General features: G+C 67.5%; 3 protein-coding genes and 2 non-coding genes across 12 annotated transcripts; 2 read left to right on the forward strand and 3 right to left on the reverse strand.

The window, feature by feature from the left end:
- The first annotated feature begins 21 nt into the window (after positions 1-21).
- Positions 22-5,728, forward strand: SLC30A3 (solute carrier family 30 member 3). Of its 2 annotated transcripts, none has more exons than XM_030038034.1 (8): positions 22-132; positions 2,438-2,615; positions 2,692-2,838; positions 2,913-3,066; positions 3,640-3,850; positions 4,005-4,110; positions 4,476-4,610; positions 4,724-5,728. In XM_030038034.1, the coding sequence occupies exons 2-8, from the start codon at positions 2,480-2,482 to the stop codon at positions 4,867-4,869; spliced, it is 1,035 nt and encodes a 344-aa protein (XP_029893894.1). In that variant the 5' UTR covers positions 22-132; positions 2,438-2,479; the 3' UTR covers positions 4,870-5,728. The 2 variants fall into 2 exon arrangements, with proteins under 2 accessions (XP_029893894.1, XP_029893893.1); XM_030038033.1 differs by lacking the exon at positions 22-132 and adding an exon at positions 779-907 and having other exon boundaries at positions 2,443-2,615.
- Positions 5,729-5,887: 159 nt separating this feature from the next.
- Positions 5,888-18,389, reverse strand: GTF3C2 (general transcription factor IIIC subunit 2). Of its 6 annotated transcripts, none has more exons than XM_030037818.2 (18): positions 18,156-18,389; positions 17,359-17,740; positions 16,154-16,454; positions 15,505-15,599; positions 15,115-15,192; positions 14,026-14,124; positions 13,501-13,728; positions 13,134-13,245; positions 12,866-12,983; positions 10,814-10,845; positions 10,450-10,579; positions 9,730-9,874; positions 9,285-9,446; positions 8,693-8,780; positions 8,212-8,340; positions 7,652-7,783; positions 6,783-6,885; positions 5,888-6,607 (listed from the first exon to the last, which is right to left on the reverse strand). In XM_030037818.2, exons 1-18 carry the CDS (start codon positions 18,277-18,279, stop codon positions 6,138-6,140), a joined length of 2,928 nt encoding a protein of 975 aa, XP_029893678.1. In that variant the 5' UTR covers positions 18,280-18,389; the 3' UTR covers positions 5,888-6,137. The 6 variants fall into 6 exon arrangements, 4 of the variants coding, with proteins under 4 accessions (XP_029893678.1, XP_040984824.1, XP_040984825.1 ...); XM_030037819.2 differs by having other exon boundaries at positions 6,154-6,607; positions 6,783-6,890; positions 18,156-18,388; XR_003926747.2 differs by having other exon boundaries at positions 6,572-6,607; positions 6,783-6,890; positions 7,652-7,832.
- A 700-nt stretch (positions 18,390-19,089) lies between these two features.
- On the reverse strand, positions 19,090-19,253 carry LOC115351430. Its single transcript, XR_003926808.1, has one exon. It is a non-coding gene; the product is annotated as a U1 spliceosomal RNA (small nuclear RNA).
- A 1,434-nt stretch (positions 19,254-20,687) lies between these two features.
- LOC115351431 lies at positions 20,688-20,851 on the forward strand. The gene has a single exon (XR_003926809.1). It is a non-coding gene; the product is annotated as a U1 spliceosomal RNA (small nuclear RNA).
- A 642-nt stretch (positions 20,852-21,493) lies between these two features.
- ATRAID (all-trans retinoic acid induced differentiation factor) lies at positions 21,494-24,391 on the reverse strand. Of its 2 annotated transcripts, none has more exons than XM_030037333.2 (7): positions 24,202-24,391; positions 23,656-23,786; positions 23,314-23,385; positions 22,254-22,325; positions 22,056-22,177; positions 21,861-21,961; positions 21,494-21,748 (listed from the first exon to the last, which is right to left on the reverse strand). In XM_030037333.2, exons 1-7 carry the CDS (start codon positions 24,280-24,282, stop codon positions 21,644-21,646), a joined length of 684 nt encoding a protein of 227 aa, XP_029893193.1. In that variant the 5' UTR covers positions 24,283-24,391; the 3' UTR covers positions 21,494-21,643. The 2 variants fall into 2 exon arrangements, with proteins under 2 accessions (XP_029893193.1, XP_040984786.1); XM_041128852.1 differs by lacking the exon at positions 24,202-24,391 and adding an exon at positions 24,094-24,129.
- Positions 24,392-24,955: the final 564 nt, after the last annotated feature.

The following is a 24,955-nucleotide window of genomic DNA, read 5'->3' on the forward strand; positions in this document are numbered from 1 at the left end:
AGAAGGTGGTCGGGTTGGTCAGGCACGACCTCCTCTTGGTGAAGCCACGCTGACTTCTCCAGATGACTTTCTTGTCCTTCACATGCTTAGAAATGGTTCCCAGGAGTAATTGTCTCATCACCTTCCCAGGGATGGAGATGAGGCTGACCCCCGGTACCCAAACAGCCCCCCCATATGAATGCAGCCTCCCTTACACAAACAGTTCCCACACGTCCAAACAGTCCCCCCATACCCGAGCAGTCCCCCTGTATGCAAGCAGCTCCCCCATAACCAAGCAGCCCCCTGGACCCGATCGCCGCCCCCCCCCGGGGCTCCCAGCACAGCCCCGGCACCCCCGGCACAGCTGGGTCTGCCGCCCAGCGCTTTCCCTGGGCCTCGGGGCTCCGGCCCCACTCAGTCTCGGCTGGACCCGCGGGGTCACCCCCCCACTCCCCACCCCGTGCCTTTGGCTGGTGTCTCAGTGGGGACTCCCCGGCCGTCCCCCGCCCCCGCCGGTGCCCGGGACGGCGGCACCGCCGGGCGGGAGCTCTCAGCTCCGGGGAAGGGCCGCGCTGCCGGCGCTCCTCCGAGGCAGAGCCGGGGACCCCGGGGGGTGCCGGCACCTCCCGACCCCCCCCGGGCCGGCCCCGCTCTCCCGCGCGTGGCCTGGGAGAAGGGCGGGGCCAGGCGGCGGGGGCGGAGCCCGAGCCCCCGCTCCGCTCTCCCTCCGGCCTATGGGTCTGTGTGGGCGGGACCGCCGCGGGCGGGGGGGGGCGGGGCCGCGGTAGGGGGCGGGGCCGCGGCTGTCCAGGCGGCGGGTGCCCGCGGTGCTGCTCGCCCCCGGCATGGAGCCCCCGATCGGCACCGAGAGCGCCCGCCTGGTCAGCCCGCGGGGCGGCCGCGCCGACGGCAGCCTGCGCCTCAAGAGGTACCGCCGGCACCGGCACCCCATCGCCCCGGCACCTCCATCACCGACACCCCATCGCCCCGGCATCTCCATCACCGGCACCCCCATCACCCTTGGCACCCCTGGCACCGCCACCCCGGGCACCCCATCGCTCCCTGCTAGCACCATCCCCCCAGTGCCCCCGGCGACCCCTGTCACCGCCACCTCCATCATCCCCTGCCCCTGCAGCCCCCGATCCCCCCCGCAACCGCACTGCCGGCACTGGCTCCCCCATCACCCCCGGCATCTCCATCACCCCCCACCACTCCCGGCTCCCCCGGCCTGCCCGGTACCCGCACCCCCCGGCACTGGCGCCCCCGGCACCCCCGGCAGCGCCAGCTCCCTCCCCGCCCCGGACCCGCAAGCCCCCGCACGTCCGGCACTGCCCAGCTCCCACGCGTCCCAGCCCCCCGACACCGGCACCCCCCCCGGCACGTCCATAACCACCCCCAGCCCCCGCGCCTTCACCCATCTGTCACGGACATCAGCACCTCCGCAGACCCCGAGCCAGCCCCGACCGGCCGTGCACCGGCACTCTCGCCCCCTGACACCGGCACCCGTCCCCTCCCTGGTACCGGCACCTCCGTTTAAGCGGAACCAGCACCCCCACCCGTGCACCAGCCCCGCTCCCTCCGTCCGACTGGTGCCGGCGCCCAAACGTCACCCACCCGCAACGGTACCGTCCATCCATCACCTCCCCGCACCGGTACCGTCCATCCGTCACCTCCCCGCACCGGTACCGTCCATCCCCTCTCCCGCACTGGTGCCCAACGCATCAGCGCCCTGCGCCCCGGCACCGGCCCCCCGCCCGCCCCCCGCCGCCGCCGCCCCGCTTCCCACGCCTCACGTCCCCGTACCGGCGCCCGGTCCGGCAGCCCGGCCCCAGACGCGACAACTCGGTCCCACCGGCACCTCCGCCGCAGGCACCGGCTCCCGCACCGCCACCGGCCCCGGCCCCGCCACCCCTCCGCCCCCGTCTGGGCTCCCCTCGGCCCCGCCGTACAGCCAGGGGGAGGCGGCCGGGGCCGGGTCGCTCCCCGAGCATCCCCCCCATCCCACCGGGAGCTCCGCGCCGCCTCCCGCACCCGCCGCCGGCCCCGTGGCTGCCCGTCCCGACGGGGGCGCTCGGTCGCCGCGGGCCCGGTTCCCCCGTACCCTGCCGGTGCCCCGCCGGCGGCCCGGCCGCGGACCCCCGTGTGGCAGCGGGACTTGCCAGCGGGCCGGGGCACAGCCCGCGGGGACTGCAGCAACCAGCTTTGTTACCGGCGGTGGCGGGGACGGGGGCGGCGGGGCTTGGCCGGGCACACAGCATGGCCACCCGGGACCGAGCTGGGGAACCCCGCCAGTGTCGCACGGGACGGGGACGGGAGGGGTGATGCCGTGTGCCCAGTGCTCTCCAGTGGCCTGGCCAGCAGTACCCCCGGGCAGCTGGGCCAGACTGTGGCTACCAGGATCCCCGGGCATGCCGGGCAGGAGCACCGGGGGCCGGTGTGGCTGGCAGTGACCCCCGCCCCCAGTCTGTTTGCAGGCTCCCAGGACCCCCTGGCACCGCCGATGCCCCCGGCTCTGGCTCCCCACTGCCGCTGCAGCCCCCCTGTCCCCAGCCCTGGCCGGGGCAGGCTCCAGGCCCGCCGGCAGCTGAGCGTCGCCTGCACCGTCTGCTGCGTCTTCATGGTCGGGGAGGTGATAGGTAACAGTGGGATGGGGATGGGGATGGGGACAGGGGGCTGCCGGAGCAGGGGGTGCCAGCTGTTCTGCAACTGCAGGCGGGTACCTGGCGCACAGCCTGGCCATCATGACGGATGCAGCCCACCTGCTGACGGATGTGGGCAGCATGTCCGTCAGCCTCTTCTCCCTCTGGGTCTCCACCCGTCCACCCACCAAGACCATGAGCTATGGCTGGCACCGCTCAGGTGAGCTTGGGGTGGTGCACAGCTCCACAGGAGCCCCCCAGCCAGGGTGGGCACTGATGGCTGCTGTCTCACAGAGACGCTGGGTGCGCTGGCCTCTGTCCTCTCCATCTGGGTTGTGACCGGGGCCCTTGTCTACCTGGCGGCCGCCCGCATTGTCAGCAACGACTACGAGATTGAGGCGCGAGCCATGCTGGCTACATCCGCCAGCGCCGTTGGCGTCAACCTGGTGTATGTCCCACACAGGGCTGTGCACACCCGCTTCTCCCCGCACACCCCCAGCCTGAGCCCTGGCCTCCTCTCCCACAGCCCTGCCCCACGTGTGCCCCTGGTACCCCAAGACCCCCAGCCCTGGCCCCAGGTCACCTGTCCCTGTACACCAGCCTCATGTCCCCAAGCACTTCCCCCCCCCCATTCCCTGTCCCACATACGCTCCCAGCTTCCAGCCTGTGTATGTACATCCTCTGGGGCCACATCCCCTGGCCCCCCCCAAGCAGCACCCCCTCAGCCCTGCCCCCATGCCCAGCCTGAGCCCTGGCACGTGCCTCAGGCCTGAATCCCTGCCCTGGCCCCATGTGCCTCCGTGCAGTGCTGCGGCTGCCCTGTCCCTGCTCTGCTTCCAGCCCTGCCCCATGGTGGGACTCTGCCCTACACCTCTCTACCCTCCTGGGGCCTGGGTGTGCCTGCCTGTGCCCCTTTTGCCTGCACTGCCCGGCACCGCTGCCAGTGTGCAGTTCCAGGCAGGGCCAGCGAGACCCCTGCACCCTGCCCGGCGCAGCGCTGAGCCAGCCCTGTTCTCCCCAGCATGGCCTACATCCTGCACCAGTCCCCCGCCGGCCACAGCCACAGCCACGGTGCAGGGGGCTACGAGCAGCTGGAGAGCACTGGGGGCTGCCCACCCGGCCATGCCGCCCTGCCTGGCAGCACCAGTGTCCGCGCGGCCTTCGTCCACGTGGTGGGTGACCTGCTGCAGAGCGTTGGCGTCCTCGTGGCTGCCACCATCATCTACTTCAAGGTGCCTGGGCTGGACTCCCCTCTGCTGCCCATGGGAACAACTCCCTCAGCCCTGTGCAGGGTGCCGTGGGGCAATGCGGCCCTGGCATCCCCACACCCGGGTGCCCAGCTTGGCTCTGCCTGCCCCAGCCTCACACAGATCCTGCTCTCTGCAGCCCCAGTGCAAGATCGCAGACCCCATCAGCACGCTCTTCTTCTCGGTCTTCGTCCTTGGCTCCACCTTCACCATCCTCAGGGACGTCTTCAGAGTCCTCATGGAAGGTGAGCGATGGGTGAGGAAGGCACGGGACCACAGGCGCGGGGGGCTGGCGGGGCAGCACAGGAGCTCCTTGGGGCTGCAGCTGCCACAGCCCCTTCCCCACATGGCAGCTCACCCCCTCACAACCCCTGCTCCCCACCCAGGCACAACCCAGCCCACCCCATGTCCTTCCCTTGCCCCCCTGAGCCCCCCCAGCCCATCCTCTCTGCCCCAGGCAAACAGCCCCATGGTGAGAGGCTGCCTCACCCTGGAGCCCCCATCCCCAGCCTGGGGAAGCCCCCACACCTGGCTGCTCCCACCACAAGCCCTGACCCTGATGGGAGCCAGGGCTGGGGCTGGCCCCTCCGTGACCAGGCATTGCTGGCAGGGACGCCGCGGGGCCTCGAGTTTGACGCGGTGAAGGAGGTGCTGCTGGGGGTGAGCGGGGTGAAGGGCGCCCATGACCTGCACCTCTGGGCCCTGACGCTGAGCCACCACGCCGTGTCAGTGCACGTGGCTGTCGGTAAGTGTTCCCACACGCAGCCTGGCCAGCTCACGCAGCCCCCAGAGCATGGCCGGGGGGCCCGCCAGCTGCCCGTACACCGGGGCTGAGCCACGCTGCCCTGCCATCCCCAGAGGCCAGCGCCGACCCCGAGACCGTGCTGCGGGAAGCCAGCACCCAGCTGCAGAGCAAGTTCGGCTTTGCCTCATGCACGGTGCAGGTGGAGCGGTACCAGGAGGAGATGGCAGCCTGCCAGCACTGCCAGGACCCCCGTGCCTGAGACCCTCGCCTGCTGTGGAGCTGGGTCAGGCCTGGCCCCGGCCCCCCACCCCGCAGGCGAGCAGGAGCTGCCCCTGGAGCAGGGGGTGCGGTGCAGGAGCAGGGGCAGGGGCAGTCCTTGGGCTCCTGTGCCTGTGCTGCACCCACCCCGCTGCTGCAGAGCCCTGGGGTGGGACAGTGCCCCTGAGCATGCAGGGTCCCAGGGCCGGGGGGGGGACACACAACACACAGACACACACACACAGCCTGGCCCCTGCAGCACAGGGATGCCCCCGTGAGCCTCCACGCCCAGGTGACCGGGTCTGCCACAGCCCCAGGCCTGCTGGGACCAGCCCCAAAGGAGGAGGGGGGATCCTGCCCCACACACATGCCCCCACGGAGCCCTGTTGTCCCCTGCAGGAGAGGGGACAGGAGGGAGCCACTGCAGCTGCTCAAGGGCCCAGGGAAGGGAGGGGACATCCCCGGGGGGCATTGGAGCCCAGACCCAGCCTTGGCCCCAGACGATCCTGTTCCCCCATGGCCACGGGGGCTGCCCCACAGCCCCCGTGGCCATGGGCTTGCTCCTGCCTGGGCTGCAGGGGGGCCCGGGGGAGTTGCTGGTGCTGCACCCACCCGGGTGCAGGGAGACAGAGCGGCCAGAGCCCAGAGCTCAGCCCTGAGCGCCAGCTTCCCTGGCTTTGCTCCCTGCTGCCCGGCCCAGGCCAGGGCCGGATCCTGCCGTGCTTTGGCCTGATCCATTCCCACCCTCGTGAGTCCATGTCTGTTGCACCCATGGAGTGTGTGTCTGTCCACGTCTTTGTGCAAGGAGTCCAGCGGGCAGTGGCAGAGCCCGCAGCCGCCAATAAACTTGTTGGAGAGCAGCAGCAGCAGTGCAGGCAGCCAGGAGGGGAGTGTGGAGGGGGGACGGCCCTGGCCCCCTGCGAGGGGCAGAGTGCGGCCAGAGCTGGGCCCCAGGGCAGCACCGAGACGGCCGCCCAGGCACCGGCACCTGTGGACCCGCGCCAGCACCACAACCAACCTTTACAAAACAAACCACATTTACTGCACAGCTGAACACAGGCTCAATGTGAGCAACTTCAGAGCTCCTGGCACCCCTGCCAGCCCCATCTGCCCTGCCCAGGACAAGGCTGACCCCCCCAGCACCCCTGCCTGCACCTGCACGGGGAGGGGGCAGCCAGCAACGCGGGGCGGGAGGCAAGAGCAAGCACAGCCCCATGCAAGTGGGGGTCTACGGGTGCTTCCTCAGTGTCAGGCCCCAAGACCCACAGCTCAACCCAGGGACACGCACCGGTCCCACTGCCCCCCACCCCCGCACCAGCTCAGACCAAACAGCGCAAAAAGATCCTTCTGGGCCCGGAGCACGATCCCAGGTGAACAGCCAGGAGCAGCCGTCCTGCTCCCGAGGTAGGGGCCCAGAGGGTAAGAAGCACCTTGAGGGGGCACACAGCCCCGCCAGACAGCACAGCCTGCCCCCAGCCCAAGCTCCTGCCCGGGGTGAGCACGTCTGGGAGCAGCACAAGGGATCCACCGCGCTACTCTGCCAGCAGCAGGGATTCCTCGGCAGGGCTGGGGCTGCCGGGCTTGTCCCCATAAAGGTTGCTGAAGTGGGCACGGCGCTCCGGCAGCAGCTGGCGGCCCACGCCAGAGGCCAGTCCCACCAGACAGTGCGCCCGAATGATGCCTGCCTGCCCACCCGACACCAGCCAGCCGTGCGAGTCCAGGTTGGGGCTGAAGCGCACCTGTGGGAGGAGAAGGGGGTCAGGAGGGGAGGGGGCCAAGGCATCAGGACCCCAGCACCCAGGAAGCAGCGTGGGTAGCGGGGCAGAAGCAGACCCTGACTGCAGCAGCCGCGGCCTCCTGCCTGCACCCTCCTGGGCTGCGCGCGGGGCTGCGGGCTCAGCACAGCCCTCTCACCTTGTGCAGGGACTCCAGCTGCAGGCGGTCGAGGCTCAGCTCTGCCTTCACCTCCTGCGTGTGCATCCTGCGCATGGGCTCCCGGCTGGGGAAGTTCTTGAAGCTGCGCTGTGAAGCGGCGGCACTGCGGTGGGCTGCGTGCCCAGGGCAGGAGCGCTGCATTCACAGCAGCCCTGGCGGCACCAGGACCACAGCAGGGGCAGGTGCTGCTTGGCCAGGGGACACGGGTCGCCTGCAGGGTCACCCGCCAAACAGCCACGGCAAAGGGCAGCAGGAGCCAGACCCCAGGGAGGGCCTGGGTAGGGCGGCCAGAGCGCGGCAGACCCCAACCCACCTCCCTGGTGCCTCCCCAGCAGCTCTGACCCACAGACTCGCTCCCCCTCTCTAAGGGGAGGAGCATGGCACTGGTGCCCCACGCCAACACCTCCAAACACAGCCTGGCACACCAGGGAGCAGGGGCCCAGGCAGGCTGTGACCACCCAGGCTGCTTCCCAGGGCTGGGCACTCCAGGCTGCTGCCACAGCCAGGACACCGAGCACGCTGCTCTGCCCGGGGCTGACGCCCACAGCCATGCCCCCCACCACCCTGTGCCCAGGGAACCAGGGGCTTCCTGCCTGGGGGACCCCAGCCCAGGCCAGCAAGGCAGCCAGGCCCAGGCTTCGCAGAGGCTGGGCAGCCCATCCCCGTGCTCTCAGGACAGCCAGCCTGGACTCTGCCGGAGGTGAGGGGCTGCCACGTCAGAGCAGCATCTCCTTGTCCTGCAGCTCCGACTGCCCAGCCACAACACCAGAGGCCCCAGCCCTGCTCCCACGGGTCCCGCTCACGGTCAGGACCACCCAGCCCTGGGCCTGCCCCCCATCCTCTCCTACCAGGTCTGTGTCCCGGAATCGGATGTAGCTCTTGGTCACCATCTCGCTGTAGAGCCTGGTCTTCGGCAGCACCTGCTCACCGCCCTCCGACCCGGCGGGGCTGCAGGGCAGCAGGTCGGCTTTGTAGACCGGCTGTGGGCAAGATGGGGCTCAGGGCAGTGCGGGGGGTCCATCTGCTCCTCTGCAGACAGGGACCACCAGGGACTGAGTGGGGCTGGGGGCAGGGGAGAGGAAGGAGGTGCTGCCATAACGGCAGGGGACAAACAGGGCCAGACCTGCCCCATGTATAAGCCTAACCCCAAAGGTCCCAGGCCCACGGCCGAGGCTGCTGCCACTGCCCTTCCCCACCACGCAGCCCCTGGCTGGGCAGGAAGGGCATGACACACACACACACGTGTGCACACACACACACAACGTGTGCACACACACGCGTGTGGAGGGGAGCAGATGCCCTGAGGCTGGCTCAAGACGCTCTTCCAGCGACCCAGGAACACAACTCCCACCCCGCCCAGCCCCACGCGTGTCACGGATGGGCCCTGCTGAGCACAACGGCCTCTTACAAATCTGCGGTCTGAGGACCGTTTGACGTTGAGGGGGTTGACGGCCAGGTCAGGCAGCACCGCAGCCACTAGCTCGCCAGTGATGTCTCCTGCAGCCACCGTGTTCAGCCAGTCCGAGCCAGATATGCTCTACAGGAACAGACAGCTCTAGGGCGCAGGGTCCCAATGGGCTCCCCACCACCCCCAGCCGGGCTGTAGCACCACAGACCCCAACCCCTGGGCACCACCCTCTGCCCCCACCCAGGAGGGCCAGGCTCGGAAGCACAGCCAGCTTGGACACAGGCAGGGACAGCACTTCACTCGGCTGCCACGGTCCCTCACCCGAGGGGCACAGGGTGACCCCAAGAGCCAGGGCCTCACACGGCCAGGTGGCATCACCCCCACCCGCAGCTGTGGGACCTCGCTGGCGCTGGGTTTGGGGCAGGTGCCCACCCCTCTGACATGGCCCCCAGGACAGAACTGCCCTGCACCAGCCTCTTACCCACACAGTCCCCTTGCGAGGGGCCACAAAATAAGCCTTGAAGCCCAAGTATCCGGCATCAATGTAGTGGATCCCACAGAGACCATAACTGCAACAGAAAGGGAACAAATGAGGACAGAACTCTGCACTGCCGCTCCGAGACTGCGAGAGCCAAGCATCAGCCCACCTCCCCAGAGACCCCAGGACCCAGGCGGATGGAGGGGGGCTGTCCTTGCCCTAGCAGCATGTCACAGCATCACGAGGCAGCTCAGGGCAGCTCCCGAAGGCTGAGAACACACCAAGACCCCAGAACCCTTCTGCCAACTTGTGTCACCCTGGGGCCACGCAGGAGCCCCGCTGGCCAGCCCAGCTCAGAGGCCTCGTCCTTCCCCTTGCCCACCTTGCTTGTGCCCCAGGATGATGCAGCCGAGGGGATGGCAACACTGCACAGCTGTGGTGTGACCCAGCACGAGCAGAGTCTGCCCTCACCACAGCACAGTCGCATGCTCCCAGGGAAGGAGAGACCAGAGGGACCCCATGGAGTAAGACCAGACCCCAGCAGCGGGGCTGGCCCTGGGCACAGAGAGGGCACCATGATGGTCCCAGCACTCACGAGGCATAGCAGTTGTCCTGGGCCACGGTGACCCCATTGTAGGGCAGCAGCCAGGCCACCTCCGTGCTGAGGAACCGCTTGATGCTGTTGATGGGCTCGTACAGCCGCCGCAGGTCCCAGAACTTGATCTTACGATCACTCCCTGCCGTGACCAGGAAGTTGCTGAGAACCAGGAGAAAGGCAGCACTGAGACCCCAGCGCAGAGCCATGCCCTGTCCCTGCTGCAGGGACAAGGTGTCCCACAGCACAGCACTGCTCCCACAGGCAGTGGCTTAACCCCCTCTCACCCCAAAAAGCCCAACCCAACCTCTTCAGTGCCTCAGAGGGCCAAGTGCCATCAGCACCAAGTCCTCTTAAGCCCATCTCAGCAAAGGACCCTCATCTGCAGGAGCGAGCCTGCTCTCCCAGGCAGTGCCTGCACCAGCACCAGCTCCCCCGCCCTCACCTGTCGGCCTTGCACCACTCGATGCTCCGGACCGCATGGTCGTGGGCTAGAAAGCACCGGAAAGGGTAGAGCTTGAGGGAGTCATCGGGCTGGCGCACACACTGCAGCAGGGACTTGGTAAGCAGGTTCCAGACAGCCACAGTACCTGTGGGAGGAGACCCGTGCCCATGAGGAGCTGCCCCAGCAGCTGCCCCGCAACTGCGCCAGCACTGCAGCGTGGGATCCAAGGCAGCACAGGGCTGGGGGACAGGCAGTGGCACAGGCAGGGGCTGCTGGAGCTGCGAGGTACAGCGGCCAAGCCAGGGCTGGAGCTGGGGCTAAGAGCAGGACAGGATGGCTTGGGTACAGCAGGTCCTGGCAGCACAGCACAAAGCTGTGGATTGCCTGAAGCCAGACACAAAACTACATCCAGGCAAGTCAGCCAGATGTGGATTAAGCCAGAGCCATGTCCTGGAGCCACCAGGTATGTGAGGGTGCCTACGGCCCGCCCACGATAAGCCATCCCCCTGTCCCAGGGACAGGCAGAGAGGTTCCTGCACAGTGCCTTCCACTTGCTGCTGCTCATGCCGACGCTGCCCCCGTACCTCACCCTCAGGGTCCCCCACTCCCTGCCCCAGGCCGAGGCTGAAGGAGCAGAAAGCTCTGTGTGCGTCTCTGCCTGCTGCAGGGCAAGGGCTGCTCCCCAAAGGCTCTCCTGTGGGATGCCCACGGTGGACTCACCGTCATAAAAACCAGCTGCAAGGTGATGATGGGGCTTGGATGGCATCCAGGAGAGGCTGAAGCACTGGCCGCACTCAGATGCATTCCCCGCCTGGATAGAGCCCACCTGGAGTGTGGCAATACACTGGACCTGGAGGCCAAAAGACAGACATCAGTCACAGCCCCATGCTGGTGCCATCCACGTCCCAAGAGCTGGGGACGCCCAGGTTTGGCAGCATGGCTCTACTGCACCACCCCAAACACCCTGGGGCTGGCGAGCTCTGCAGGCGTCCTGATTCCTGCCCCAGCTCTCCCACCTGCACCAGCCAGGAGGCTCGCTGGGTGCCAGCCCCGATGGGGGACCGCAGTGGTAGAGGACACTGACCTTGCAGATAACGTGCTTGTGGAAGGACCCATCTAGAAGAGAGCAGAGGAGGGTCAGGACAGGCACCAGCTCTCCTAGAAGCTCCCTGAGGCAGGAGCCCGGAGCCTGGCTCACTCCTCCCCGCGGCCCTGGCCAGGGCTCCCAGTCCCTGTGTGCCACCCATCCGCACCAGTGTCCCCACCACAGCCGACAAACGGCAGGCGAGCACACCCAGCAGCAGAAAACAGAGCACACAGAGCAGCAAATCCAAGATCAGGCAAATAGCAAGACCTCCAGGAGCTGGACCTGCCTGTGCTGGAGGAAGCAGCACCTCGAAAGGTGCCACAGGCAGAGATGGGACAGGGGTCACACTCCCCCCACACCAGCCATCTTCACCCCACCATGACCAGCTGCCTGCCTTGATAGAAGACGTCTTCACCAAACTCAAGGGGACCCAGTGGCACACAGGGGCCAGACCAGACCATGACCGCCCTGGGCATGAAAGGAGCAGCCGTGCAGGACAGACTGCTCTGCTAGGCAAAGGCAGCCAAGCTGGCCAGGGCAGCCAGTGATGGGGGCTGGAGCAGCCTGGGCAGCCACTCCTGGTGAGGGCAGACTGTGCAGAGACCCCTATGCCCAAACGGCTCAGGAAGAGGTGCCCGCAGGACACCCCACACACCAGCTTTGTCCACCAGAGAATCTCCCCTGCCAGCGACACACGACACGAGTGCTGTGGGGCCCCCGTCCTGCACCTCTTGGGCCGGAAGGGCCCCCCTGTCCCCCAGCGCGGGCCTGTCCTCAGGCACAGTGAGCACCAGACAAGCACGTCTGCACCCCAGAGCATGACAGCCACAGGCGGAGGCGGTGTTGTGCAGAGATACGGAGGAGCCGTGCATCTTCTCTGGCACCTCCATGACAGCCAGGACACGGCAGGGAGAGCAGCCCTGGGCTCTCTCAGGCAGAAACACCAGGTGTGGGTACCCGGAGCCCCAGAGAGAGACAGCACATCCACGCCGACCCAGGAGCTCCCAGCAGGGCCTCAGCGCGCCGCAGTCTGGCACTGATCCTGCGGCTGCAAACCGGCACCCCCAGCCCGGCTGCGAGGCACAAGGACAGTACGTGCAGCCGCAGCCAGGCTGACGCTACGTGACAGGACCCGGCCTGTCCGCAGGAGCTTTGCAGGCTGGGGAAGGATCCGCGCCTGCCGCAAGCTCCCCACGTGGGGGCTGCGGCAGCCAGCGCAAACCACCCGGAGCCGGCACTCCGACGGGGGGGCGGGAAAGGCAGCGCCAGCGGCCAGCGCGGGGCTGGCGCAGGCGTCAGCGCGACGTGTTGATGGGGACCGGCAGCCACGCTCGGGTGCAGGGAACCCATTTCCCATTGTCAGCCATGGACGTGCAGGCTGTCGGCCATGGCTGAGCGACCACGAGCAGCACGCACAGGTCATCAATCTCGCTCGGCTCCCAACGGATGAGACTATTACAAGCACCATTAGCCCAAACCAGCGGAGCGCTCAGAGCCCCAGATCCCTGCTGTGATAAACAGCTGGAGCTGGGCTGGAATAAGCAGCTCTGCCACAACAGGACACACTCCCAGCAGCAAGAAGGGAGGTGGGTAAAGGCTCGGGAACACACTACCACAGCTACACCTTGCCCTGCAACCCCACTCCAGTCACAGCAACACTGCTGAGAGCACCCAGCTTCAGGTAGGGTTGCCTAGGAGCCATGTCCCGGCTGGGCTGCCACAGCATCCCCCTGAGACTGAACCTGCCTCTGGGTCAGCAGCACCTTGACATCCTCTGACATCAAAAAGCAGCCTCGCTCCTCCCCGCTGTCCCTCTCTGCCCCACTACACACAGCTCCCGGGCAGGGCGATGCTGGCCTGGGCGCTGTCCCGCTGCATCTGGTGAGCAGGGTCTGCTGCACGGCAGTGCCCCAGCCCAGCCCCCTCGGCACAGCAGGCCCCCTCACATGCGGGCAGAGGGGCCCCAGCCCCGGGGCTCACACGCCGCCCACCCCGGCACGGTGGGACGAGGGCCAGGACACCCCTGCCCGGTGGCGCGGCTCTTCCTACCTTTTACCTGGGTTCTCTTGGAGCGCTGCAGGGCCCCGGGGTGCGGGAGGGAGTACAGCACCACCTTGCCATCAGAGAAGGCCACGGCCAGCAAGCCCAGCCGGCTCATCTGCGGGTGCTGCAGAATGACACACAGGCTCAGCCCTAGGGTCACTGTCTCCCGCCCGGGAAGGCAGGGCTTTAGCAAGGGCGTGGACTTAAGAGTCCCGGGCGAAACAAAGGCGGCCCCTGCGCAGGGCCTGGGCAGCCCTTCTGGCAGCACACTCACCTTCCTGGCAGTGGTGGGCGGCTCCCAGGCACCGCTGGGGCAGAACTTCATGTCCCAGACGCAGCCGTGGTCAGCAGCGACGGCATAGGCCAGCCCGGCTTTGTCGGCAGAGCTGCAGGCACGGGTTGAGCCATGAAGAACGCAAGAGCTGGTGCCCAGCAGCTCCAGCGTACACCAGCAGCAAAGCTAGCTACAAGCACAGCCCCCATGGGGTTCAGGCCATGGCTAGCAGCTCTGGGAGAGGACAAACCTCACCACCCTCTCAGCCGTGGAGGGACAAGAGGTAGGGGCCCTGCCCCATCCCTGGGAGCCGGGCAGCCCCCAGCCCCTTCCCCAGGGGGGCTGTTCCCCAGGCCAGGCCACTCACCCCTGCTCCTGCTGCAGTGTGCCCAGGCCCCAGAGCTGCAGGAGTGCAGGGCCCCCATGGAGCCCGGCCACACTGTGCGTCTCCTCCATGCTCCCATGGCAGTAGAGAGCCACGTACTGAGAGGCTGCTGAGCCTTCTGGGGATGGGCACCACTCCATCGCCCACACAGGGCCGCCCACAAAGAAGGACATGTCCAGGCGCTCCTCGTGGGGCTGCAGCGAGTTGAACCTGCCAGCAGGGAAGCAGGTAAGGGCACAAGGCAAGAGCAGCACCACCGCAGAGCGGGAACACGTGAGCCGGGCAGGGCAGCACCCGGCTGGCACAGAGCCCTGGCACGGGGCCAGGCAGCGGTGGGACCCCAGGGCATGCTGCACAGGCTGGCTGCTCAGACCACCCTCGCTCCTGCTGCCCTGGGGTGGCCGCCCGGCCCCTGGACCTGCCGGGGCCACAGCCCTGGGGGTTACTGCCTGTCCCAGGCACAACACCCATCACCCCGGCAGTGCCCCGGGGCAGCCCACCACGGACCTGTTTACCCTGTACAAGACACCATCGTCTTCGATGCCCTCCCGCTGGATGGAGAAGAGGGGAGACTTCTCCTCTGCCGGCAGGTACGGGGCAGCTTCGCTGGGGAGGCAGAAGAAAGTGAGAGGACATCTCCCCACCTGCCCCTCACCCAGTCACCTCCCCAGCACAGCACCATGCCCCAGCACCCATTCCAGCCTCTGCACAGCCCAGCATGTCCTGCTGGCGGTCACCCTGATGGCTACTAAGACTCCATGGCCAAATCCATGAGACCCCCTGTCCTGGTTTCAGCTGGGATAGAGTTAACTTTCTTTCTAGTAGCTGGTATAGTGTTATGTTTTGGATTTAGTATGAGAAGAATGTTGATAACACACTGAAGTTTTCAGTTGTCGCTAAGTAGTGTTTATACTAACTCAAGGATTTTTCAGCTTCTCATGCCCAGCCAGCAAGAAGGCTGGGGTGGCACAAGAAGTTGGGAGGGGACACAGCCAGGACAGCTGATCCAAACTGGCCAAAGGCCTATTCCATACCATATGATGTCATGTCTAGTATATAAACTGTGGGGAGTTGGCCTGGGGGGTATCGCTGCTGAGGAACTAACTGGGCATCCGTCAGCGAGTGGTGAGCAATTGCATTGTGCATCATTTGTTTGGTATATTCTAATTCTTTTACTATTATTGCTATTTTATTATTGTTATTATTATTATTATTTTCTTCTTTTCTGCTCTATTAAACTGTTGTTATATCAACCTATGAGTTTTACCTTTTCTTTTCCTATTCTCTCTCCCATCCCACCGGCTGTGTGGTGCTTAGTTGCTGGCTGGGGTTAAACCACAACATCCACAAAGCACACGACAAGAAAGCCCCATCCTTTCTGCTGGGGCCTGATCCCACCAGAGGGGTGCGGGAGTACAGCACCCACCGTGCCCTCGTTCTCCCCCAGCCCCGAAGGCTGGGACCACCCACTGTCCCTGCCCCAGCTCACCCCGAACATTGCCAGGACCTGCCCCATCACGCAGCCTGAGTGCAGGCAGTGCCTGTGCTGCGTGTCCCTCCCAGCCCCTCTCCCTTCCTACGCTGCTCCGACAGTACCTTTCAGAGAGACATGTCCACTTGTGTGCCAAAGGAATCCAGTCGGGAAACTCCCACTGCGAGTACTTCTGATCTCGCCTGCAGCAGATGTGCCAGACCTCAACGACAGCCCCACTTCCCAGCCCAGGCCCTGCCTGCAGCACAGGCAGCCCCCCGTCTCTGCACCCTGCCTGCAGCACAGGCATCCCCACGCCAAGAACTCTCAGCCCCTGCCCTTCCCCACACCCCCAGCTTGGCCCAGCCACTTCACCACCCGAACGCCGACACTCCCGATGGCACACGCTCCTTTCTCCTCACGCCTGTGATAGCGAGGGTCCCCAGGGCACCAACAGCCACCGCTCCCTGTAGCCCAGCCCGAACCTCCCAGCACCTCCTCAAGCCCCCACTCACAGGCTGCAGGTGAGGCTGGAGCACTTCTCCACTGGGGCCATGATGGAGTTGTGGAAGCCGTTGGGAGCAAGGCCTCGGCACTGGGGCTTGGACCTCTGGGCACAAGAGCAGACTCAGAGCAGGGCCCGGCCAAAGGGTCCGGCCCGGGTTGCCCCTGCCTGCCCAAATGTTCCCATGAGCCCCTGGGGGGACCCGCCTGTCCTAAACGGCACCGATGCAGGCCGCAAGCACAGAGCTCTCCCCCAGCCGCAGCAGCAGCAGCCACCAAGACCATGTCACGCTGGGCTAAAGATACAAAGTCCTGTTCTGGGAACTTCCACATACTACAGCACAGTCCCCAGGACCCTGCCTTTACCTCCCATCAGCTTCAGCAGGAGCCCAAGACCCCTGCACCCTCTCCCAGGAGTACCTGTCACCCTGTCCCTATCCACCCTCACTCAGAGCTGCCCCTGCCTGCAGTTAAGCTGCAAGAGCTCATGCCCGGATTCACAGCTGACGGGCAATGTGCCATCCCTGGCCGAGTACTGCTTCAGGGCTGTCCTGCCCCAAACAGCCAGGGGTAGGTACACCACATGACAGCTCAGACAGTTTGTGTTGTTCATGCCGGGCCAAAGGTAAGAAGCGGCCAAGGCAGAGACCTTGCCCTTACCCCTGAAGACGACATTCTCCCACCGTGTCCTCGGACCACCTCCAGCTCTGGCTCTGACATCTCACTGAGTGGCGCGTCACTCCCCTCCTCCTCCTCCGCCTGCAGCAACACCTCCTTTGAGGGCACGAAGTCAGCATCTCGCGCAGGATCATCACTATCTGTTTCCTCCTCCTTTCTTCTCCGGCTCCGACGCTTCTTCTGGATACGCTCAGGGTCTGGCTCCTGGGCACCCTCGGTGGGAGCCGGAGGCTGGTATACAGACGTCAGCTCCTCTGCCAGCTCCTGCAGGTACAGCAAAGCCCTGGGACACCAAAGGCATTGCCCGAGGTGAGCAGAGGGACCGCAGAGGGACCAGGCGGATGCAGCCCTCCAGCTCATGGTCTGGGCGAGCAATTTGCTCCAGCCCTGCCCAGCCAGGCTGCAGCAGAGTCCGTCTGGATGCACTGCCAGGCTCCAGGCCAGCCACTTGGACAGTCAGCATCCCCTGCCCCTCCCCAGGGAACGGCAGCCTCCCTGGGTCTCTGGCAGCAGGCAGGGGAACGCATCCAGCAGGCAGAGCAGCGTATGGCCCTTTGCCAGCCACAAAGCAGCAAAGCCACAGATCTTCCCACGAGCGCCCTCAGCAAAGGGAGTTCCCGCACTGGGCACCCTGCTGCAGGCGCTGCGCCCTCCCTCTGCACAGCAGAGCGAGGGGACCGGGGCACTGCAACCCCGCCAGCTCTGCCCCTGCAAACCCAGGGCTCCTCGCACAGGCACTCAGAGAGCACAGGCACTGCCTGAGCTGCCTTCAGAGGCCCCAGAGCACACAGGCTCCCCCGAGGACTCCCCTTTATGCAGTGCATGGCTCGCACAGCCTGTTCTGCTCCCCACCAGACAAGCCTTTTCCTGGCTTTGTCAGGAACCAAGGAAACCTCTTCCCCACTGCCATCAAACACCTGCCGCACGTGAGCTCATCTACAGCCCCTGCTGTTCCCCACACCCCCGTGCTCCTGGATCCAATCACTCTCCTAAAGTGGGAAAAGATCGCTCCATGGGGAACCAGTCTGTCCCACTGAGGGGGGACAAAGTCCTTCAGGAAAGACACCAAGCCCCCCCCAGGCAAGACAGAGGTCTCAAGGAACCACTCTGAGAGCGGTATCCGTCTGTCCTTGCAATCTCCCTGCAGCACTCGCCTCCAGACCCCCGCATCTGCTGCCCCTGCTTACACTTTGGCTGCCCGTCTCTTGGGGCGCCCGCCGGGGGTGGTCTCCAGGCCTTCTGCCGCCTCGCTGCTCCCCAGCATCTTCTGCACACAGATGGGCTCCGGGGTCGGGCACTCCAGGTCCTGAGACAGCTTCAGCAGCAGCATCTCAGTCTTGGACTTCCGCCCGCGCTTCCCAGGTGCCTTCGGGGGCGGCACGGACCCATTCTCAGATGTCCTCGAGGGCTCACCGCACCCCTCGGTCTCTGCAGGGGCTGGGCCATTGGGGTCACTAGGACTGCTTTTCGGTTTTTGGTTTCGGACAGTTTTTTTCTGGGACTTGGTAGCTTCTACTCCCTCCTCAGAGTGGTCCAAAGCATCCAGATCTCTGAGTGGCAACAGTTCCCCTGCCCAAAATCAACAGCCAGAGTTAGCACGAAAACACAACAGGGCTCTCCCACCACCTCTCAGCACGGCGATCCACCCAGCTGCCACCACCCAGCCCCCCGGCCGGGAGAGACGTATGGACACAGGGTTGGACACCGGTACCCGGGCAACGTTTCAAACACGCTGACGGGAGCGGTGAGTCCGGCTCAGCTCCAGGCCGAGGCGAGCAAAGCCGGGGGCTCGGAGCAGCGACAGGAGAGCAAGCAGCATCTCCAGCCCCGGCCTCTCTGCCTGCCCCACGCAGCCCGGAGGACCGGGTAATCCCGCCGGGGCACGATGCGGTGCCCCAGGGAGCGACCCCCCGCCCAGCACCGCCGCGATCCCTCCCGCAGCGGCGGGCACGGCCCCGGGGCACCGCCCGTCCCCGGTACGTACGGAGCTCTCCCTCCCGTGCCCGGCTGCGACTCCGGCTGCGCCCGGTGGTCACCGATCCCCGTCCCGAACGACCCCGGCGGCTCCGCTCCCGGCAGCGCGGCCCGCGGGCGGCGCTGGACGCCATCCGGGCGGGATCCCGACGGGCTCCCGGAGCCGCCGCCGCCGCCCCGTTGCGGGCCGCGCCGCCAGCACGGAACCGGAGGCGGAAGTCGCAGCGCGGCGGTGGCGCGGGGGGATGGCGTCACGTCGGTAACGTCATTACCGAAACGTTCCACGCCCTCCCCAGCTACGTGGCTGCGCCCTGATCGCAAGTGGCTCCGCGTCCCGCCGGCACCCCCGGAGGCGCACGGAGACGCGATCGCCTCTCTCCCCGCACAGCCGCACACGTCCACGCGTGAATAAGAGGTGTCTGGGACAGGACAGTGCGGGGTCAGGGGGCGGGAGGCTCCGCCAGACACCCTAAACTGAGGGGACACCCGGCGTGGAGTAGAACGGGACGGGACGGGGACGCGTGAGGTGATACAGCACAATATGACAGAGCAATGACACCAATTAGGCGCCTCCCCGCGGCAGCTGGCGCCGTCCGTCCCCGGCGTATGACGGGTAGACGGGTAACCGCGGCCACGCGAAGAGCAACGAGCACGGGCCCATCTCCTGGGACCAGCAAAGATAGAGGTGGCGGAGAGAGAAGGCGTTACGTGGGCTCGGGGCTGCCTTTTGCTATGGGTCGTGGTCCGCGAGGGCTGAAGAGAGGGCGGGGTAGGTCCGTCGACGCAGGTCACGGTCCCCAGCTCTGCCACCGCCGTTCAGAAGAGCCAGGACGCTCGCCCAAGCACAGAAAAGCCCACACGCGACTGCGGGAGGAAAAACCACCACTGGGCGCTGACATGCAGCACGGCACGGAAGCGTCTGTCTATTTTTTCCACGCGAATGCCAGGGGAGAGCGCGAACGCAGTCCCCCACTACCACAAATTATGCAGTCGAGTTTCCCGCATTTGGGGAAATCGCAGGGGTCAGCACACCCGGAGTGCAGGGGATGAGCCTCGCCCTGGGAAAACCACCTGCCTGATCATGGTGTCTCCCCTGCCAGGTAAGTATGCCTTCCCTCACACCCGACAACGCCGCACGCACCACCACCTGCTCTCAACACACGGACACACGCGCCCACAGTCGCACGCCACGCCCACGCACAACACTCACTCTAAACCCCACATCTGCCCGCCACGCGGCGTCCACGCAGCTCCTGCGACGCCCGTGGCCGGCGTCCTCTTGTATCGCGGATATGTCCCGCCATCCCGCGCCGTGGCTGATCTGCATGTCCCCGCCCTCGTCCCGCAAAGCCCCGCCCCTGGTGACCGGGAGCGGCTCTGCCGGCGGCGGCGCGATCTGCGTGCCCCCGTCCCCGGCCGTGGGTCGGCTGGCGTCCCTCTGTCCCTGTACCCGGGCGCCCACCGCGGAGCCGACACTCCCCACAGGCCTCACAGGCCTCACAGGCCCCGGCGCCGCTGTCGGGCTCGGCTGCTCCCGCGCTGGCACCGGCCGCGTGTGGCGCGGGCAACATTTGCCTCCTGCAGCCCTCCGGCACCTCAGCCATCACCGTGGCCGATCACAGGTCACCAAGCGTGGCTCGCGGTGGATGACCCTCTGCCAGCTGGCGTGGCACGCCTGCACCGTCCTGTCGGGCCCTGGCACTCGTGTGCATCTGCGCTGCTGCAGCGCTCCCTGCCCTGATCCCCATCCCGGGGGACACCGTCCCTTCTCCAGCCTTTCCCCGGTCTCAGGGTGCTGGGACCCCAAAGCCCGGGGTGATGCCTCCACCTCTGCCACCTCCGGTGTCACCAGGTTCCCTGCGTACAGCACCCTGCCCGCGCTCTCCGGCACCCCTGGCCGCTCAGCTCCTGCGGGGCTTCACCTCGCCCGGCCTGGTCCCCGGGGCCGGGACGCGCCTGCTGCCCCCGGTCACCCTCCCGGCTGCGGCCTCGGCACGCTCCCCGCGCTGCCCGAGCTTCGCCGGGGACCCGCTGGCCGTCCCCGTGCCGCTCCCGATGCTGTGGCCTGGGTTGGAGGGACGACGCCCCTAGTGCTGTCACGACTATCGCCGACGCGGCGGGCGCGGTCGGGGGGGGGCACCTCCGCGGGCGGCCGGGGAGGGGCGGGGGGAGCGCTCCCCGAGGCCGCCCGGTGGCGCCGCCCTGAGCGCGTGACCCGGGGCGGGGCCTTGGGGACAGGGGCGTGGCTTCGCAGATCGCGCCGCCGCCGGCAGAGCCGCTCCCGGTCACCAGGGGCGGGGCTTTGCGGGACGGGGGCGGGGACATGCAGATCAGCCACGGCGCGGGATGGCGGGACATATCCGCGATACAAGAGGACGCCGGCCACGGGCGTCGCAGGAGCTGCGTGGACGCCGCGTGGCGGGCAGATGTGGGGTTTAGAGTGAGTGTTGTGCGTGGGCGTGGCGTGCGACTGTGGGCGCGTGTGTCCGTGTGTTGAGAGCAGGTGGTGGTGCGTGCGGCGTTGTCGGGTGTGAGGGAAGGCATACTTACCTGGCAGGGGAGACACCATGATCAGGCAGGTGGTTTTCCCAGGGCGAGGCTCATCCCCTGCACTCCGGGTGTGCTGACCCCTGCGATTTCCCCAAATGCGGGAAACTCGACTGCATAATTTGTGGTAGTGGGGGACTGCGTTCGCGCTCTCCCCTGGCATTCGCGTGGAAAAAATAGACAGACGCTTCCGTGCCGTGCTGCATGTCAGCGCCCAGTGGTGGTTTTTCCTCCCGCAGTCGCGTGTGGGCTTTTCTGTGCTTGGGCCAGCGTCCTGGCTCTTCCGAACGGCGGTGGCAGAGCTGGGGACCGTGACCTGCGTCGACGGACCTACCCCGCCCTCTCTTCAGCCCTCGCGGACCACGACCCATAGCAAAAGGCAGCCCCGAGCCCACGTAACGCCTTCTCTCTCCGCCACCTCTATCTTTGCCACAGGAAGACCAGCTCCTGCGACGCCCGTGGCCGGCGTCGTCGTGTAAAGGGGATATGTCCCGTCATCCCGCGCGGTGCCTGATCTGCATGGACACGCACCTGACAGCCCCGCCCCGCGTATTCGCCCTCCAGGTCCTGCTGAGACCCCGCTGCACTTCCCCGCCGCCCGCCCGCAGCGCAGCGCGGTTTCGGGGCCGGGGTCCAAGGAGCGGCGGGGGCTCATCCCCAGTGGAGCGGGTGGGGAGAGGGGGCGCCCCCAGCCCCGCGAGCCGGCTCCCCAGAGCTGCCTGGAGGGTCCCGCACTGCCCCTGGGCAGCTGCCTGCACCGCTCCCTGCCTGTCCCAGGAAGGAGTCGGACAGACACACGGAGAGGATGCTGCGGGCTTTATTCATCCCCAGCCCACACATGGTGAGCCAGACCCCAGGGCACAGAGCCCCCCGGGACACAGAGGCCCCAGCACCCAGAGCCCCCCGACCCTGGCCTCAGCAGAGGCGCTGGCACAGGCACCCCCTCCCCGCTCAGGGGGTCTTGGCTTTCCGGCGCTGGGTGCCCCACAGCAGGAGGGACAGGGACAGGGTGATGGCTCCCAGGATCCCACAGAAAAGCAGCACAGGGAATGTGCCCTGCGAGGAAGCAGCAGTGAGTGGCACTGCCCCCCCCCACCGCGCCCATGCTGCTCTGGCTCTGGCTGGGGGGTGTGTGGCGAGGGGGGGGTCCTGTCCTGCAGGCGCTCACCTTGCGCAGGCATTTGTAGCCATGGAAGGGGCTGTCGCAGAGGCACTGGATGAGGCCAGGGCCATCCGGCGCACAGGCAGCGTTCTCAGGGCACAGCCAGGCTGGCAGAGCAGAGTGGGGGGTCACAGGGCCAGGCCAGGGCCAGCCCCCACCTGCCAGACCCCCAGACACGGCACCTCCACCCCCCTGCCATACCAAGCTCCATGGAGCTGTTGCAGAGGTTCCTCTGGCCCTGGCAGAGCCTGCTGCTCCCGTGTGTCGTCACCTCCTCCCAGGCGCTGCTCCCGCCTGGGCACTCCAGCGCCAGTGGCACCGCGCTGAGGAGCAGAGCTCAGCACCCGGTGCTGCGGTGGCCCCCGCCCCCCCCCCCCCCCCCCCCGCCCCAGTACTCACAGGCACTGCAGGTGGGTGAAGCCCAGGAAGGAGCCATTGGGAAGAGGCGTCAGGGGGTTCTCCGTCAGGTCCCTGCAAACACACACCAGGCACGTGGAGCTTCTCGGCAGGGCTGCTCTCAATCCCTACATCCCCCAGCCCGTATGGATACTGGGGGTCGCCCTGACCCCAGGGCAGGACCCTGCACTTGGCCTTGTGGAACTTCATGATGTTTGCATGCGCCCACCCCCGGCCTGCCCAGGTCCCTGGGGATGGCATCACCCCTTCGCTCAAGCAAATTAACCGCACTACACAGCTCGGTGTCACCCACCTGCAGACCTGCTGAGGCTGCACTCAACCCCACAACATCGTTAATAAAGACATGGGACAGTACCGGTCCCCTGAGGGACACCGCTCGTTACTGATCTCCATTTGGACATTGAGCCGTTCATTGACTGCCGCTCTGTGGACGCGGCCATCCAACCAATTCCTTATCCATCTAACTGTCCATCTGCCAAACCCATCTCTCTCCAATTTAGTGACAAGGATGTTGTGTGAGACCGTGTCAAAGGCCTTACAGAAGTCAAGACAGATGACATCAGTTGCTCTTCCCTTACCCACCAGCACGGTCCCTCCATGATAGAAGGCCACCAGGTTGGTCCAGCAGGAATTGCCCTTGGTGAAGCCATGCTGGCTGTCACTGATCACCTCCCTGTCACCCACACGCCTTGACAGAGCTTCCAGGAGGACCTGCTCCATGCTCTGACTGGGCACAGAGGTGAGGCTGCCTGGTCAGTGGTCCCCAGAGTCCCCCCTTTTAGAAATGGGGGTGATGTTTGCCTTTTTCCAGTCACTGGGGACTCCCCCTGACTACCACCGCTGTTCAAACAGCATGGGGAGTGGCTGGTGTCCTGTGGGCAGCAGGCTGCTGGGGGGACGGGGACCAGAGAGGCAGGGCTGCACTGACCCAAGGGCCCATCGGGGCAGGGGGGAGGGTCCCACCAGACCCCTCTCCCTGCTTGGCCCAGCCTCTTGCGGGGAGCAGGGGGGGGACGGCATGAGGGGGGGAACATGGACTCACAGGATGATGGCGGCCACGGCCTCAGCCAGCCCTGGGGGAAGGCTGGGCAGGGAGCAGTTGCTGAGGTCTAGCCTGCGAGGGGGCAGCAGTCAGGGGAGGGGAGGTCAGCGTGCCTGGCACCCCCTGCACCCCCATCCTGCCTGCCCCCACCCCCCACCCCCTCCATTCCCCTGACCCCCGTGTCCCCCAACACCCGCCCTGTTATCCCCATGCACCAGGCACCCTCCCGCACCCCGAGCACCCCCGACACCCTCTGCACCCCCAGTGCACGCCTGCCTCGTGCCCAGCCCGTTCCCCTCCCCCTCCAACCGTGCTCCCCCACGCCGTCCCACCGTCCCGTACCCGAGCAGACGCTCCGGGCGGGCTCCCCGCTCCCAGCAGCAGCGTCCCTCGCTCTCGGTGCTGGCCTGGGACGCGCAGAACCGGGCTACGATGGAACCGTTCCGCAGCGGCCCCGGGCAGCGCCCGCACACCTGGGGCGGGGGGCGTTCGGCGGGGCCCGGGCAGCGCCGGCAGCCACGGGGGCACCCCCCGACCCCCGGTACCCCCGGCACCCCGACTTCCCGGGGGTTCCCCTCCCCCCGATCCGAGCGCCTCCGACACAGCCACCCCCGACTCGGGCACCCTCCGACCACCGACGCCCCCCGGAGCCACCCCGCCGATCCGGGCACCCTCCGACCTCCCCCCGACCGGGCACTCACCGACCGCCGGGCTCCCCCCCGGAGCCTCCCCGCCGCCGACCGGAGCACCCTCCAACCCCGGGCACTCCCCGACACGCACCGCCTCCCCCGGCATCCCCGATCCGGGCACCCTCCGACCACCACCGCCGCCCGCCCCCCGAGCACCGGCACCCCCCGGTCCCGGGCTCCCCCCGGCCCCGCCGCTCACCGCCGCGCCGCCGGCGGCCCCGGGCAGCGGCGGCGGCAGCAGCAGCAGCAGCGGCGGCAGCAGCGGGAGGAAGGCGCCCATGGCCCCGGCCGAGCCCAGGCACCCCCCGCCGCCGCCGCCCTCTCCTCCTCCTCCGGGGCTCTTCCGGGACCGCCCCGCCGGACACTCCCGGTGTGAGGGCGCCCCCTGGCGGCCGCGGGGGCGGGACCGTGCCCCCGCCCCGCCCCGCCCCGCCCCCGCCGCCTTCCTGGTCCGGCCGCCCTCTGGACCCCGACCGGGGCCGCGGTCAGGGGATGCCGGGGCGCGGTGACCTGTCAGAGGCAGCGGAGCGCGGCCGGGACCGGGGCGGCCCCACCCGGAGCCCTGTGTCCCGTCTGCCGCCCCCCACCCCCCCCCAAGCCCCCCCCCCGCCCCGGTGGCCGGTCGCTGACGCCATCAGGGCGCGCGGTGGCGGGTGGAAGTGGCGGTGAGGGCAGAGCTGCCCCGCTGCTAGCGTCATTAGGGCGCGCCGGCGGCTGTCAGCGCGGCACGTGGGCCCAGCACTGCCGCGCCGGTCGCCGCCGCCGGTGAGTCTCGTACCGGGGCCGCCGGGGGCCCCCTCAGGGTCACCGTGTCCCGTCCCCCCCCGGCTCCGGAGCGGCCCCGCCGGCTCGGACCACACGGCGGGACCGGGGAATCATCCTGCGGCCCCCCGCCCCGCCTCGCCCCCGGCCGACACCGGGGTCACTGGGGACAGCGGGGGCGGCCGGGCCTC

The sequence above is a fragment of the Aquila chrysaetos genome, chromosome 15 (assembly GCF_900496995.4).
Source record: "Aquila chrysaetos chrysaetos chromosome 15, bAquChr1.4, whole genome shotgun sequence".
NCBI classification, from domain to species: Eukaryota; Metazoa; Chordata; class Aves; order Accipitriformes; family Accipitridae; genus Aquila; species Aquila chrysaetos.